Raw genomic sequence first — 15,134 nt, 5'->3', positions numbered from 1 at the left:
AAAGATGTCACGCGGCCCGCGGCCCGTGGGAAGAGCTCGGACGATTGCGCCCGCGCACCGTAGCGCGCAGCTCCCACGGACCCAGATCAACCGATAATCTGCCTGTCTAATTGATTAACATCTACTTCATTTTCACATGATTATCTACTGGTAACTAATTTCTTCCCATTACGTAGTAAAAGCTTCGTACTCGCTTTGTTTAGGCGAAGATCCTGCGTAGTTTGATTATTAGATATCCAGTAAAAATATGCCCTAGTTGTATTCTAACTTAAACGATATTAAATTTCCTTTAAGCGTTTTTAAAATAAAAATATGACTACTCCCTTGAGTACCATGTTTACAGTTACACCTTCACAATTTTCTTGTAATGCATTAGGATTTTCTGAAATATGAATCTTAATAAAATTGCTTCGGTGGCGTACAATCGTATTATAGTCGCATAAAACACCATTCTTCTTCTTTAGCCATTTACTATAAATAAGTGTTGGAAATCGGAGCAAGCACTTAAAGCGATTAAAAAGTGCCTCGAGGTCGTACGTATGTAGACGAGCTACGGAGGGTGTAGCCGTAGACCGTTCTACGGGCTACGAAAACCTTACAGTAAGAACTTGTTTTTAAGTAAATTGAACTTAGAAGGAGACACGAAATGACCAACTATTTTATACATATTTATGTGTAACAGTTAATGAGGAAGCATCGGGCTAGTCATAGCTTTTATCGCAATATAACATGTACACCCGAGGTATAGAAAAACGTGTGAAAGTAATTCTTTTCGTGGTTCTCACATTAAACGTCCCAAAGGTATAAAAGTTTACCCACTAACAATTACAGATCTGTTAGTACCTAGCGCGGCATGTATTTCGAACTGTGGAATAAATCTGTCCCTTTCTTTCTCTAGTCATTTTAATATCTCCGTCACCCTCGCTGGCATCACCCTTTAGAGCGATTCGCGCAATTATTTTTCATTTAGCTCGCTACTTGTTGTGTGTCCTCTGGGACGTCGTGGGATCAAGTGCAACTATCGCCTCTGGATTATAATACAATTTAAATGTGAGAAAAATTGTTGTATCATACACAGGGGATGTGCAGAAATGTCTCGGGGTTTGTAATTTGTTGTTTTCTCATGGTGGGACGTTAGTACTGGGAAATCATTTTATTAAATTTAAATATACACGTTTGCCTTGCTGTTTTTTTTTTGTTAATCTGGGAATCATAATTTTTATAGACAGCAATTTTGAATGGCAAAAATAAATACGTAATTGCTACTATCCAGCAGCGAAAATGAAACACAATACCTATTGATACGAATATTGAATGAAAATCATTTAATATTGCAGTAAAATTAGAAAGAACAATATAACGATGACTTGACTACTCAATTTAATTCATATACAAAAGACAAAGAAAAATATATAACTATTGCATTGAAGGAGAAGTTCATTTTGAGTGTATGTATGTCGTGAAAGTTGGACGGGGGAGCATAGGCGGGCTGTCACAAACTATCTACCGTCGCACAATATATGGATATCATAACCGATGCTCCGTCGAACGTCCTGGCCGAAACACCACGTCATTTAGGGGAAATATCATACAAACATATTATTTGTACAAGAGAAACAACGATAGAACATTTTTCTATTGTAAATTGTGGTATGATTTGTAGTTCTTTGCAACTTTATATATATTCTTTGAGTGCAGAACGCAGGTGGATTGTACGTGCATGATGATATCGGATTCGGACTCGGATTATATAAAAAGCATTATTATTATTATGAGACTGTATCGCCCCACTGCTGGTCAAACTATAGGGGACATAGTTTTCATTTTAACCTATCTCCGGCAGTTTGAAAAAGCATTACAGATATTAAAATAACCGGTGCTCCTGCATTCCGCTGAATGAGATTCTAATTTAAAAAATAAAATAGATACCTAAATAATTTTCTTTAAGACAAATCCAATCATCCATGCAGATCAGACAATGATAGTTCGATTATTCAAAGTCACTCACAAAGCAATGTTAAATCTTTAAAAAGAGATCCAGTTGTTAAATGAATTTCTAGTATTGTGCATCAGTTGTTAATGACAGTGCAACAGAATGAGGTTGTGATACCGCCCCACATTTGTTCAGTCCATCACTGCGTTGGGCCTCACGAGCCATTTAACTCGTGTAGAGGGACAACTGACTTTATTGTCTGAACATTAACTCTAGTTTATTTTATTCACTTTTTTCCTTGCCCCTTATTCGTCACATTTATCATTCGAGAAATCGCAACTTTTTGACTCTGTCGTTTTATAGAGTCTTGTAGTTTATTAAAACATTACAACACATGTCGCACTTTGTCTTTATTTTGTTAATGTTTTATGGTACTTATATGTTTAAAAATGAGAAAGTCGAAGAAGTGATTTTATTTTTCTTTGTTTTAAGCGATAGACAGGACATTTTTGGCTTAATGTTTGTCTAACCATTTTTTTAGTCTTTCGGCTTTCTTTTAACGCTTCGCGTTGCTTTTTTTAATCTATTTAATCACGGGCGAAAAAGAAGCAGTGTAAGAGTGTGCCATATTTTATAGCAATGGTACATTTGTTAAACGCATTAACTCCATCTTCCTAATATGAACATAGTATCAATATGATAAGTAATAATAACAATGGTTTACAAAAGTGTTGCTAAAAATAATACTAAAAATTATATTATGAAATTCGTCAGCATTGTATCGTTTCGTCAAAGCCGTCGTATATTTGGCAAATAGTGTGACTTTCTAGCCAACTCACGGATGGATCTGTGTTGTTGTTTAAACGAGTTTAACTGGCAACATGCCCTGACACGGTCACTTCTTTACGTGACCAGACTTCTACTTATAGAATGTTACCAGTTTTCAGTAGAAATTCACGTTATTTTAGTAAAATTCCCCTTTTATATTATTACGTCTTCAACAACAACAAGCATTTATCCATCACTTCTTAATTCCGCTGTGTGTAAACATTTGTAATATTAACTCTTAAAATGACACTGAATAATGAATATTATATCTTTTTAAAGGAATACCAGTATTATAACTGATATTTTACTTTTTTAAATAATACTATTTTGTTGGTATCTGGTGTATGTTTTCACAGTATATAGCGAAATATAAATAAAACATAGTTAAATAGTCGAAATCAATAGTAAATCAGGAAGAAATGAGTTAGCAAAATATAATCAGTTAATTGAGGCATCATTGAGAGAGCGAAACATCTGCCGATCGCTATCAGTTATTTGTCGTGTCGCGTGCCACGATCCTTCTGATTACAGTTATTGTATCGCGGAAGCAGGGCTAAGCAGCCACCATACATTGACCAATCACGGTGATTCGTCAAAATCGATTCAAATCTGTTACATTTTTAATTGAAAATCACAGTAGGGTAGCCAATGAATGCAAGTCAGATATCGGTTACGAGTGATTAATTGTTTTGTTATCTCGATTTATAACTTTACAGATCGAAGACTAATCGTATTTTTTTGTTAGAGTTTTATATTCATTACGTACTTTTGTAAAAGAAGAAACTAGTTAACTATCAACTAGGCTAACTAACTAGCTGCGTAGCTAATACGTGCAGTTTCCTAACTCACAATATTTTTATCATAAAACAACATTTTGCGTAGAAAAACTATTCCAGAATTCCTATGTGTGATGAGGATACTTACATAAAATATGTCGAGGGAAGAAAAAGATTCTGTCAATTTAAAAGAAAACGATTCCGTTGATTTCGTAAATAATTTAATAACATTTAAATAAACCTTCAGAAATTGAAACATTTTATATAATTTTATGCACTCATAGTCGTATTTATTATTATTAAATGAAACAGGTCTAAATAAATATTATCATTACGTCTTATAAATAAATTATTTCCTTTTAGGTGTGGGCAATAAATCTAATTTATTACACAAAGATAGCCAAGATTTTACTTCAAATCTCTTTAGATGTGACAAACGAATTAATTATTTTACTTAATTCATATGAATATAGTGCAGCAGTTTCGGTATATTAATGTGTCATTTATACGTAAGGTATTGAGTTAATAGTGGATGTTTATTTACAAAGCAGCGGATAATAGGGGCCGTGGAGAGTAATGGAGCGTGCCCGTGAGCATAGAGCGCACATCTGTCGGGCGAATGCATTATTGTGACGTCATCTTAACAGTGTATTTTATTGTATGATAGCGAAAACTTACTTGTCTAAGTTTAAAATGATTTTGGATAGTGTAGTTTACCGATGTATTCTGATATGTGTTTGTATTCTAGATTGCTGATCTAAAATGTGGTTTGATTTCCTATTATTAAGTTTCACAGTTATCGAAAATATTGATGCTTGCGTGTCAAATGCACGTAAAGTATCAATATACAATTGTGTTAAACGTAGAAATAAATGTCATTAAGTAAACTCTATTACAGACATTTCAGAAGTTTTACTGCAATTGTTACCAAAATTAAACCAGCAGCATTAATTATCCAACAAAACATAAAGCCTCTATAATTGTATTAAATCCAATCCAATCAAATAAGATGAGTTGCGTCAACACACCTGTCATTCGCTAAACGCTGTCGAATAGCCGACATACGGCCTGAATAAACGATGCATTCATCTCTTTATTATGATGTGTTAATCCTGGATTATCATCAAATGTTAACACATGTTACCAGTTAGTAAAAAAAACGACAACACTTCCAAAATGGCTCAACAACTTCTATCTGCAATGTAAACTAAACTTTGACGCTTACAAAATAAAGTTGGTTTTCCGGGCGCGCGGTTCGGTTGATAGATTTCAATGGATTATTGAGGGTAGCTAATATTATTCCGGGGCGTTCGGTGTTGCCTTTTCATCCGCTAAGTATAAACAGTGGGGTGTGTTCGCGATATTTGGTCGCGCTCGACCGCGCGGCCCGACGATTGATTTATTTTGTATTAGCTTTACGGAGCCAACTTTATTGGTAATTATTTTTCTCTTATGCCACTTGCTTTTGATTATAAATTGTTTTGTTTGTTGTGTCTGGTGATCGTTCAATCAATTTATATCTTTATTGTAGTCACAATAAATTAAAAAACTGTTACTACTTACAATATTATCTTGCTACCTTTAATTTGGTATTTTATTAGTAAAATGACAAAAACATAATTTAGGTGATTGATTCTATAGTTGTAGGCGTTGTAACTAAAGTAGAAGCTAAAAAATCTTAATTTCTTCATAACTTTACACACTTGTAAAACAGACAGGTAACATAACACGAAACCTACAGTGTCATAAGTATTGGTTATGATCAAAGCGAGTGTGAGGCAGTGCGCGGGCCCGGCGCTCGCCCGGAGCGCGTCCCCAGCTTCAGTCAATATTTGCACGGCCTGGCCCGGCTAATGAATACAATTAGATCATTCCGCGCGGCCTCACGTTTTTCATACGCCTCAGGGACCCGCCCTCTGACAACGTGTCAAATAAAGACGAGTCGAGCCTTTGCACATAACGCTAGTTGAATGCGCAAACATTACCGCACTGTGACGCGGTCGCCTCTGGCCTTTAGCTCACTAAACCTTCGAATTACCAACGCTTCTACACGACTTTTGCAATCTATTTGTTTTGGATTTACGAGTTATTTTTGTTATGGTAAAAGTAGTTTCTTATGAGTAATAAGACAAACAAACTGAAGTAAGAAAGCTTGTTGTGTCGCAGTTTTTTTTTTAAGTAAGTATAGAGAAGTGAGAAGCGTAGTCATAATAAATCTCTCTATTATCAAAAACATGGGCATTTGTTCAGTAGATTAGCAGGTTGCACGCCAAAACACTTAATCGTTTTAGTTTCCACTACGTTTGGCGCCGTCATATTTTTTACATTGAAGCGCCAAATAATGGGCTCAACAGATGACTTCGGGCTCCCCCTAGCTAACTATATGAAAAATGATGCGATGGAAATACAAGGGTTTGATCAACGAGAAAATGCAATGTAGAGTTATGCAAGTCATACATTAATTAGAAAATCAAAGCGGAGTTGTCGTAGTGGCAAGTGTGAAGGCGGTGCCGGGACGTTAGCTTGTATGTGCAACCTCTGAATACATTACCCTGTGTTGTGTTTGCTCGCCACGGAGCGCCACATGGCGACGTTCGTCTGTTTATTTTAATACTCAACCATTGTTGCTTGCCAGTGTTTACTGAGGGAACTGTATTAAACTACCCCTTGCGGATTTGAATGAGGTCTATGTTGTAAGTATACACGATTGAAACGCACTGGCTGGTTCATATTCAGTAAAAAAAAAACAGAATTAAATCTGATTCTATTTTTGAACATTTATAAACATCACTGAGGGCGAATTTCACCGTTTGAGGATAAGTGTTGGCTAACCTACCCAATATATAAAGTTACGCCAAACAATAGAAATTAATTTAGTTAAAACTAAAGATCACTTACCCATACTTATTTAGAAGTAGAGAAACCGGGTTTAACTATGGTGGTGGTAATGGTCACTAACTAATCTTGTGTTGATGTTCATAGTGACATTAACATGGATCACCGATCACCGCGTTATGATTAAACGGGGTCCATTGCATAGTGATCACGTTAATAACAGTTCAATACTGTTTGCTATTCATTGTTCGGCTCTATATATAGACGGAAACCATGCGATTTTGATCGTGAGGAAATATTTTCCATTCAATCAACGTCAATCGGGAATTGTTGTTTTTAAATTTCCATGATCGACACCATTTTTAAAATCGGTTCGATATTTTTAGAGATTACCTCATAGATATCCGAAGTTTACTTTTAACCATAAAGAAAACGAGTATTATGTCTCTATGAGATCAACTCATTGATTAGTATCAGTAAGATTATTAAAACCTAGCTTCCACTCGCTAATTTGTGTTCGTAAAAAGCATGCTATGAGCTAATCCAGGATATACCTAAATAATCTGTGTACTTAATATCATGAAAATCTGTTCAGTACCTTTTGGGTGAAAGAGTATACACACATCCATTCTTAGACACTTTCGAATTTACGATATCAGTAGAATAAGACGGTAGTACTACCTGCTACTTATATAAAAAAAATATACAGTTTCAACACGCGTCGTAGCTACTCTGTCCCAAGTAATGTAAAATGAATGTTTGGAACGAAACAAAATGGTTGTTTGTAATGGACGTGTGGACGTTAAACGGGTAATTCAAATTTAATTATCAAACGTGTTGAAATACACTGTTACGTAGTTAATTTGACGGGAATACATTGCGAATATGTTACATGTCATCTTTCAACGATAAGTATAATGATGAGGTGTTGTGTAAGTTCCGTTTACAAGGAAGTTATAGTTTTATGTATCGCTAACAAAATTATATAATACGTATTTACAAAAAAACTATCTTATATCGAATATCCATTTTGTTGTCAGTTTGTTACACTCCTTAACATTTTATAAGCAGGTGCACTCTACTATCCGCACTTAATTCTTGCTATGGCTTGATTACATGGGTTAATTACCAATCTCCTGATTGAATGGCTCCATTATAATTTGGAGGCAATTGTGTGTTTTTGTATCTTATGTGTGCGGCATCTGCACCGCGCGTGCACTTGTATTTAATTACATTACATTAATTGTCGATGCAGCACCTCGTGCGAGCCGCGCGCCGCCCTCTCGCCGCCCAATTCGGTTCATTTGCAAAGTGCATTTCGATGCTGTTCTGGATTGTCCCAGCCCCGCGCTTAATTGCCCACCCGATATTTATTATTGCCGTTTGTTTGTACATTTATGTCCCACTATACATCGAATGCCATTCGATTTACGACTACTAAGCCCCATTCCCGTATTCATTTTGAAGATCAACTCATCGAAATGATTTTATTGCTCTATATATCGCAGAAGAATTTTGCAAAGTATTTACATTACGGGCACGCATCACATTCGATAAACATCGCAACGAATTCCTACAAACACATCGGCGGACGTTTATTTGCCTCGGGCATACGCTCGGCTTCACTTCGACTTCGCATTCCGCTCGCCGTCGTATCGGTACTCATTTGTATTGGCGGCGGCTTTTGTATTATTTGTTTGTTTGCGGATGCCGCATACGTTGTGGAGCTTTGATTTTTTCCAATTCGGAAATAATGCGGAAGGCGTGGCGCTGGGGGCGATCGGGCTCGTCTTGACTGTGAGCCCAATCAGGCGAGCCAGTGTGTTCGTTAGTCGCCGGCGCCGGCGAGCTTGCCGCTTGGTTAACCCGAGCACGTATCTACGTGGGACCTTTCCACCCGGCAGCACTGATTTTATCTTAGATCCAACAAAATAATGAACTTCACCAATCTTCGTCTTCATTTGTTCAACAAATCTACCGCGAAATCTTGTACACTTTTGTTTTGCTATCTGGGGGCACGGAAGTGCCCCCGCAAGTCGAGCAAAAAAAAAGCGGCACGGCCGTAACATCCTTTTCTCGAAGCAATTCGGGCTATTTTTGACACCCCTATAATTTCGTAGTGGATAAAACAAGAAGCCTGGATTTTCAGCAACTAATCAGTCATTGTATAAACACGGTATATTTAAAATTTCAGTCAATTTGAACCAGTAGTTTAAGAATGACAACTTGTTAAAATTTTGAATTTTGTCACTCACTGATTCACTGACTCACTGACTCACCGATCATCAAAAGTCTAAGGTACTTCTAGCAGACTTAGAAGCTTAAAATTTAGAATACAAATAGGGTTTAGTGTCTTAATCATAGGAAAAATTCAATATTTTCTAATTTCGGTCAAGTTTTCTAAATACACTAACTGCAACAAGAACTTTGTAATCCCATATAAATGTATAAGATTACAAGGTTACATTTGCAGTTAATGAATTAAATTGTTATTTCTGTAGAAAATAAAATAAATAGGTGTAAATATGTATCTACTATATGAGACATAACGGGTATAGGGTGGGTAAGGGTGTTTAGCCTATGAAACTGAACAACATTCCCATAGGAAAATATGTTGAATAATGAAAAAAATACGGCTTTCCATACAAATTGGACTTACATATGTTTGCTCTATTCGCTCTACAAAAAGAAGTGAGATGCCATCAAAAACATTCTGTAAAAACCTCAAGTCTCGCCGTAAAAAGTTGTGAGATCTATATAATACCAAGTCGATTAATCTATTTAGTCTCTACTTAAAGGACCTTCTGTCTTAAGTTATTACGTATGTTATTATCATGCCAATTTAAAAAAAAATACCTTTAAAACAAATAGATCGACTTGGTCATCGCAAGAAAACACAAATTCGCCATTAACATTTCAGGAGCATTAACTTCTCGTCGTGCTGTGTAGTGTGATACATACTAATAATCAAATCATGCGATGGCCAGGTCGGTCTATTTGTTTTAGAGGTATTTTTTTTAAACTGGCATGATAATAACATACGTAATAACTTAAGACAGAAGGTCCTTTAAGTAGAGACTAAATAGATTAATCGACTTGGTATTATATAGATCTCACAACTTTTTACGGCGAGACTTGAGGTTTTTACAGAATGTTTTTGATGGCATGTTTATATTTTGTGTTATCTTTATTTTGGATACTTTAAAAGTACTTCGGTGACCAGGCATTCAACTTGCTATGTAATTCTTACAGCCATTTATTGTTGTTGTTTAGTCTAACTGAAATATTTTCAGACATAAGTGTGTCTGTCTTACACAAGTCAAGAAATGTTTAGGCAGAAACACTTGAGCTTAAATCTGACCATAATACAGACGTAATCTTTCTGTTTGGAACCCATAAAACTATTTGAATTGCAAATGTACAGCGTACACTAAGCTAAGCAGCAATAACTGTAATTAGCGTAATCATTGGAAATAATTTGTGGTTCTGAACGTTTAGCCCTGAGAACTGCTGGCGTGGGAATCGTGTAAATCACAAGCATAAGTGGTAAATATGAAGAGTTACAAGAGTTACGGTTGACAGTTGTTCACGTTATTGCATTAGAGAGCTATAACTAGATCGAGTGGCATCAATGTCATAAGACATGACGTGATGTGAGTGGCCGTCAGTGCGACGACGTCGTGCATGCGGATGCACATGCTCCAGCGCTCAGCTACACCTGTGCCAGCTCTAACATACGACTAACTGCCTACACGAAACAAAAGTAGCATCAATATATCTTCCGTCCAATGTCAATGTATGTATACACGTTTAACGTTTAGTCACACATACATCTGGACTCTATGTACATACACATGATATATTATCTTATAATATAATCTGAAGACTTAAATAGCATCTCAACATTAGAATTGTTACAATAGTCTAATTGGAATAGTGATAAAACATTCTAAATGTTTCTAGAATACAAGCAGGTCATTAACGTTTGTCATGATCACTGCCAAGGAGAATTTGCGTAGAAACATGTAGGCGGCAAGCAATAATTAATATTTGTTTGTGTTTCATTATTTCTATAAATCGTGTTGTTGCAGGAATACGAATTGGTTCGTTGAAACTTTAAGTACTCACTCACTTTAACTAAACATTAGTATAAACATAGTTATAAAGAATACTGTTTTACTTAGGGGGTTTTCAGAGGGGACTCTAAATAGGTCTCACAAATTTCAAGGTAAAGGAAACTGTATCGATCTTAAATTGTCCATATTTTTATAATATCTCCTTGAGTCAATTGTACCTAGATTTGCGTATAAACGGTTAGGTATAGGTTTTATGAGATTTCGGACTGGGTTATTTATTATTTAACAATTTAGCTTATTTTCTTAGAACTCTAACTGTACCCATCTTTATCACATAAAATAAATATCGTTTCACTATGAATGTAGAGTCACGTGATTGACAAAGCTTAATCAGCAATAACATTGTAATTGTAACGTAGACAATGATGTTGCTCATTAAGCTCCGTACACTCATTAAGGGGTGATTGTCATTCTACGTGGATCTCTCAATGATGGCACTGAAATGAAGAAAATATGTATAAAGGTGAACAAACATCATCAGCGCACACTGGGATGAACAAACAATGGTGCGTGTGATTGTGTGGGTCGCGAGTGTAGGCGAGGCGAGGGGCGGAGCGGGAGCGTGTGTCGACCGAACATTTTTTACTCGCTACTGTGCTCAATCAGCGCCAGTGGCAGTTGCAATTATCTTTCGCACCAAATCGAATTATGATCAATTCGGATTTGCGCGCATCCGAACGAATATAAAACGGTTTGCATTAAAATTTGGCGCTCGATGCACGGGATGCGTTCCCATTAGTCGGGTCGAGCGCTAACTTTGTTTGCTCATTCGAACCCACGTCCGCTTCTGGCGTTTTCATTATATTTTTTGTTGTATTCGGTTTTGTTTACGATGCTTTCGCTTCATTGGTAGCCGGAGTTTAATTAACTACAATACCTGTGCTTGTATGAATTTACAACATCGCATCGCTACTATGCAACTTTTTTGTATAAATCTTTTTTCTGTGACTTTTCTTTATGGTTCCACACATTTATTATTAGGTACTTACCTGAGTAAACGACATTTTACACAATATAGGTACACTTGATTCAGAAGAACCTAATAATCAAAACGATTGCACCTACCAACATATAGCTGGCTGTTTTTTGTTTTAAAGACCATACCGGAAGATTAAGGATATCTTATTTCGTCTTACACAAATTTCGTGAAATTTTCAAATTTAAATATTTTTTTATTGATATTTCAGGTGTGGTTTCAAAACCGTCGTGCGAAATTCCGTAAGCAGGAGCGTTTAGCTCAGCAGAAGGCGGGCGAGGCGCCAGTGAAGGCGGAGGGCAAGCGGGACAAGCCGTCGCCGGCGCCGTCGCCGCACCCCGCGCCCACTGCGCCCGCGCCGCAGCCCGCGCACCACGCTCTACCACACCTCTCTCCGCCCGATCTTAAGCCTATTACCTCGGCAGGTAAATATCGTAAGTCATGCTTTTGATACTTTCTTTACTTTAAGATATTTTTTAAGATACATCTTTTTGATTAGAGTTTTCACGTGAGCGCAGATCTTTATTTTATATAAATCGTCATCATGCAAAGTCTTAGTAGAAATACATTTTAGTTGGTGTGTCTATTTTGATAGTCATAATTATTGGCAAATTAAATGGACGGATATCCGACATAAATCGGGTATTAATAGTAAATTTGTGATTATGCTGGAAACTATCTTGTTGAACTTACTAACCCTAGTAACCAGTTTTAACAACCCTTAGCCTTGTTTCTCTAAATATTTTGCAAAAAAAGCTGTTTTATTGCGGATTTTCATATTAAGATTTTAACAGGAAAACAACGTTCACAAATAGTTTTAAAAATAATTTTCATTCATAGTTTATTGTTGTTTCATCCGAAAAACATTTGTCCTCTTCCGTCGTGCATCATTACATTGGTATTTATTATGCTTTTACATTTAAAGTTGTGCACTCTTGTCTTCCATGAGTAATATTGTAGAGACAGCCAAGTAATTTATTTAAACTTCTTCACAAGACAGCCGATTGATATCAGTGAAAATAACGAAAATTTATTTCTGTTGGAACGAAAGAAAATGCATTATGTTGCATTTTTTAAGTCATATTTTTAGTTTCTTTTGCGGTTTGTTTTTTCATTGTTACGGGTTTCTTTCACCGCGTCAGTTTCCACACGACCCGATCGTATGTTTACCTTATTCCGAACGTCGTTTACGTCATCGCCACATTTAGCAGGTTACAACGTTAAGTCACATTTGATCAACTATTTGCGTAGGGGACGCAGACAGAAATACTGTTAACGATAAACTTTTGTTTCTAATGTTACGTTTGCACACAACATTATATTTTATCAAAGTGATGTAACGGATTATATATTTTCGAATACGCAATAATAGCCCACACAATTTGTTATAGTTTGTTTTTATAGAAATGCGTAATAGAGGCAGGTGTATGCGAAACTGCGCATTTTGCAATTGTATAATAAAATCAAACCAGCAAATAATGTTAGATAAAAGCAGTTTTTGTGTAATTAATTCGTGCCCGCGACATAAAACGTGTAAAATGCATGTACGATTCCATGCTAATAGTACCTATTTAAACCAAATAATCACAATTCATTTCTTTCGTGTAAAGGCTAATGTCTACGAATTTAGAAATGACTCTAAAGTTAGTATTTTTCAAGCTTCATTATTTCTGATTTATAGCATTCATTTTATCACCGGATACAGTCGGTCAATGACTCTATGGGTTTGTGGAAACGGACAAAATTGCGGGAAAAAACATATCTGTACAACAATCTGACATTATCTTAAACGAATCTTTGTAATTAATTGAATGATCAAAGCAGTAGTTGGCTGGATACCGGTAGAGTTCATCATATTTTTTACTCGTTTTTGCCCGCAAATTCTTCAGCGTGAAAAGATTTGTCTGGGTAAAAGTATCTTATTTATAAATTATCCGACCGAATTTATAAATTATCTGTGTATTAAATTAAATTCCATGAAAATCCTTTCAGCAGTTCAGGCGTGATGGAGTAACAAACATTGATCCAAAAATCACGTATTGCAAAGATTAGTACTACTAAGAATTATGAGGTATACATAGTGAAACACTTATTTACTCCAATATAAAATAACACTCAATATTAGTGTTTCCCAATATTTACGTCGTCCTAATTTTCTGACACACTCAGTCGTTCAGTATAACCACGACCTAAATATCGGCGATTTATACAAACATTGGTGCTTGGCCTTTCCTGCATATTATTAGGTACAGTTAATGATCCTATTACTCCGAAACAATTTGCAGCATTGACTAAATAATATGAAGTTTTTACTGGCTTTCAGTAAATATAGCTTTACTTTTATTTTAACAAACAGGTTGTAGAGAAATCATAAGACTGTGTATTAACTAGTTTTTCTTAAATATAGATTTCTGAATTGATTATTAAAATTAGTAATCTTTCATTAGTGTAAAGGTGTTCACCAGTTTCCCGATCTTGGAAGGAATCATTTTATTACAAAAATAATATTAACCAGACGAAGTCGCAGTCAGAACATAGTACATGTTTTGTAAATTGAAAGAGTAACACTTTATAAATTGGTATTATAAGGAAGATTAATAGTTAAGAAGTTTATTTGGACACCTGACTTTCGAGATACGTTGTTTTTATTTTTAACACAACTTATGAAAAAATACTTTGTCAGTGACAGAGTAGACCTTAATACATCGACCTCTTAAATGTGAAGATAATTTGTTGTTTTTATGAATAATACGAATTAATATCAACTAGTTACTAAAGATATAAAATTACATACATTACGAGGTGTTCGGATAGCTACAATCGTTAAATAGAATGATTTTAATCATTAATAAGCCTTCTTGACATTTAGTATCCGACGTGTAAATATTTGGTAGTGGTTAATAATACGAATTGCGCAAAACTCATACCACTACTTTTATGTTTTGTCTGCACTGAGTGACGAATATTTATTTCGGTTAATTTTTTTGGCAAACGAATGACGTGGATTATGAAAAATTACTTTATTTTTTACGAACCTTATTTCCGAAGTAAATAACCGTCAACCTGTGCCGCTAATTGTTACTGTGACTTAAATTAATGAGAACAAGTATTTTAAAAAAACTACTCTAAAAACCGACGGCAAAATCGTTAAGACAAATAAATTTAGACGTCTAGCATTTGTTTTAGTTCATGAGAATTAATTAGCGCTAACATAAAGTACTTGGGATTGAGGGAAAAGCTAGTAATTCTTTCTTTCACATTCCGATGGGGTATTCTTGTACCAATCATGATGTCATAGAATATATTTAGCCGTCATATCTTACCAATGTTACATTGATCGCTGAAATTATAGTCGAGTGAGTCATACTCGTCGACCAATCGGAGAGCTGTACTCACTATTTCAGCTCACATGTTTACGTGGGCGAACACAACAAGGCTGCTTTCGACAAAATATATACGGCTCTTCGAATTAGTGGTTCCTAAATATAGCATGTTCGTTATTGTATGGGATAAGGATACATTTAACCAGACATCATAATTTCATAGCTTTTAATTTGTGGAGCTTTTGGCCATAACAGTGATATATGCGTTTTTAAAGCTTTTTTGAGAAAAGTATAGCTCTTGACTCTAAATGGTCAAAACATTTTTAT

General features: G+C 35.6%; 1 protein-coding gene across 2 annotated transcripts in view; it reads left to right on the top strand.

The window, feature by feature from the left end:
* Positions 1-15,134, top strand: part of LOC142974141 (uncharacterized) — a 32,082-nt gene that overhangs the window by 14,698 nt on the left and 2,250 nt on the right. The window contains exon 3 of one of the 2 annotated variants that reach the window (XM_076116302.1): positions 11,696-11,909. In XM_076116302.1, the coding sequence (XP_075972417.1) occupies positions 11,696-11,909 (214 nt within the window). Of the gene's footprint in view, positions 1-11,695; positions 11,919-15,134 lie in introns of both variants that reach the window. The other variant, XM_076116301.1, reaches the window with a different exon arrangement.

This window comes from Anticarsia gemmatalis, chromosome 7 (assembly GCF_050436995.1).
Source record: "Anticarsia gemmatalis isolate Benzon Research Colony breed Stoneville strain chromosome 7, ilAntGemm2 primary, whole genome shotgun sequence".
NCBI lineage: Eukaryota > Metazoa > Arthropoda > Insecta > Lepidoptera > Erebidae > Anticarsia > Anticarsia gemmatalis.
The sequence above is the reverse complement of the archived record's forward strand: the minus strand, read 5'-3'. Positions and strand labels throughout refer to the sequence as shown.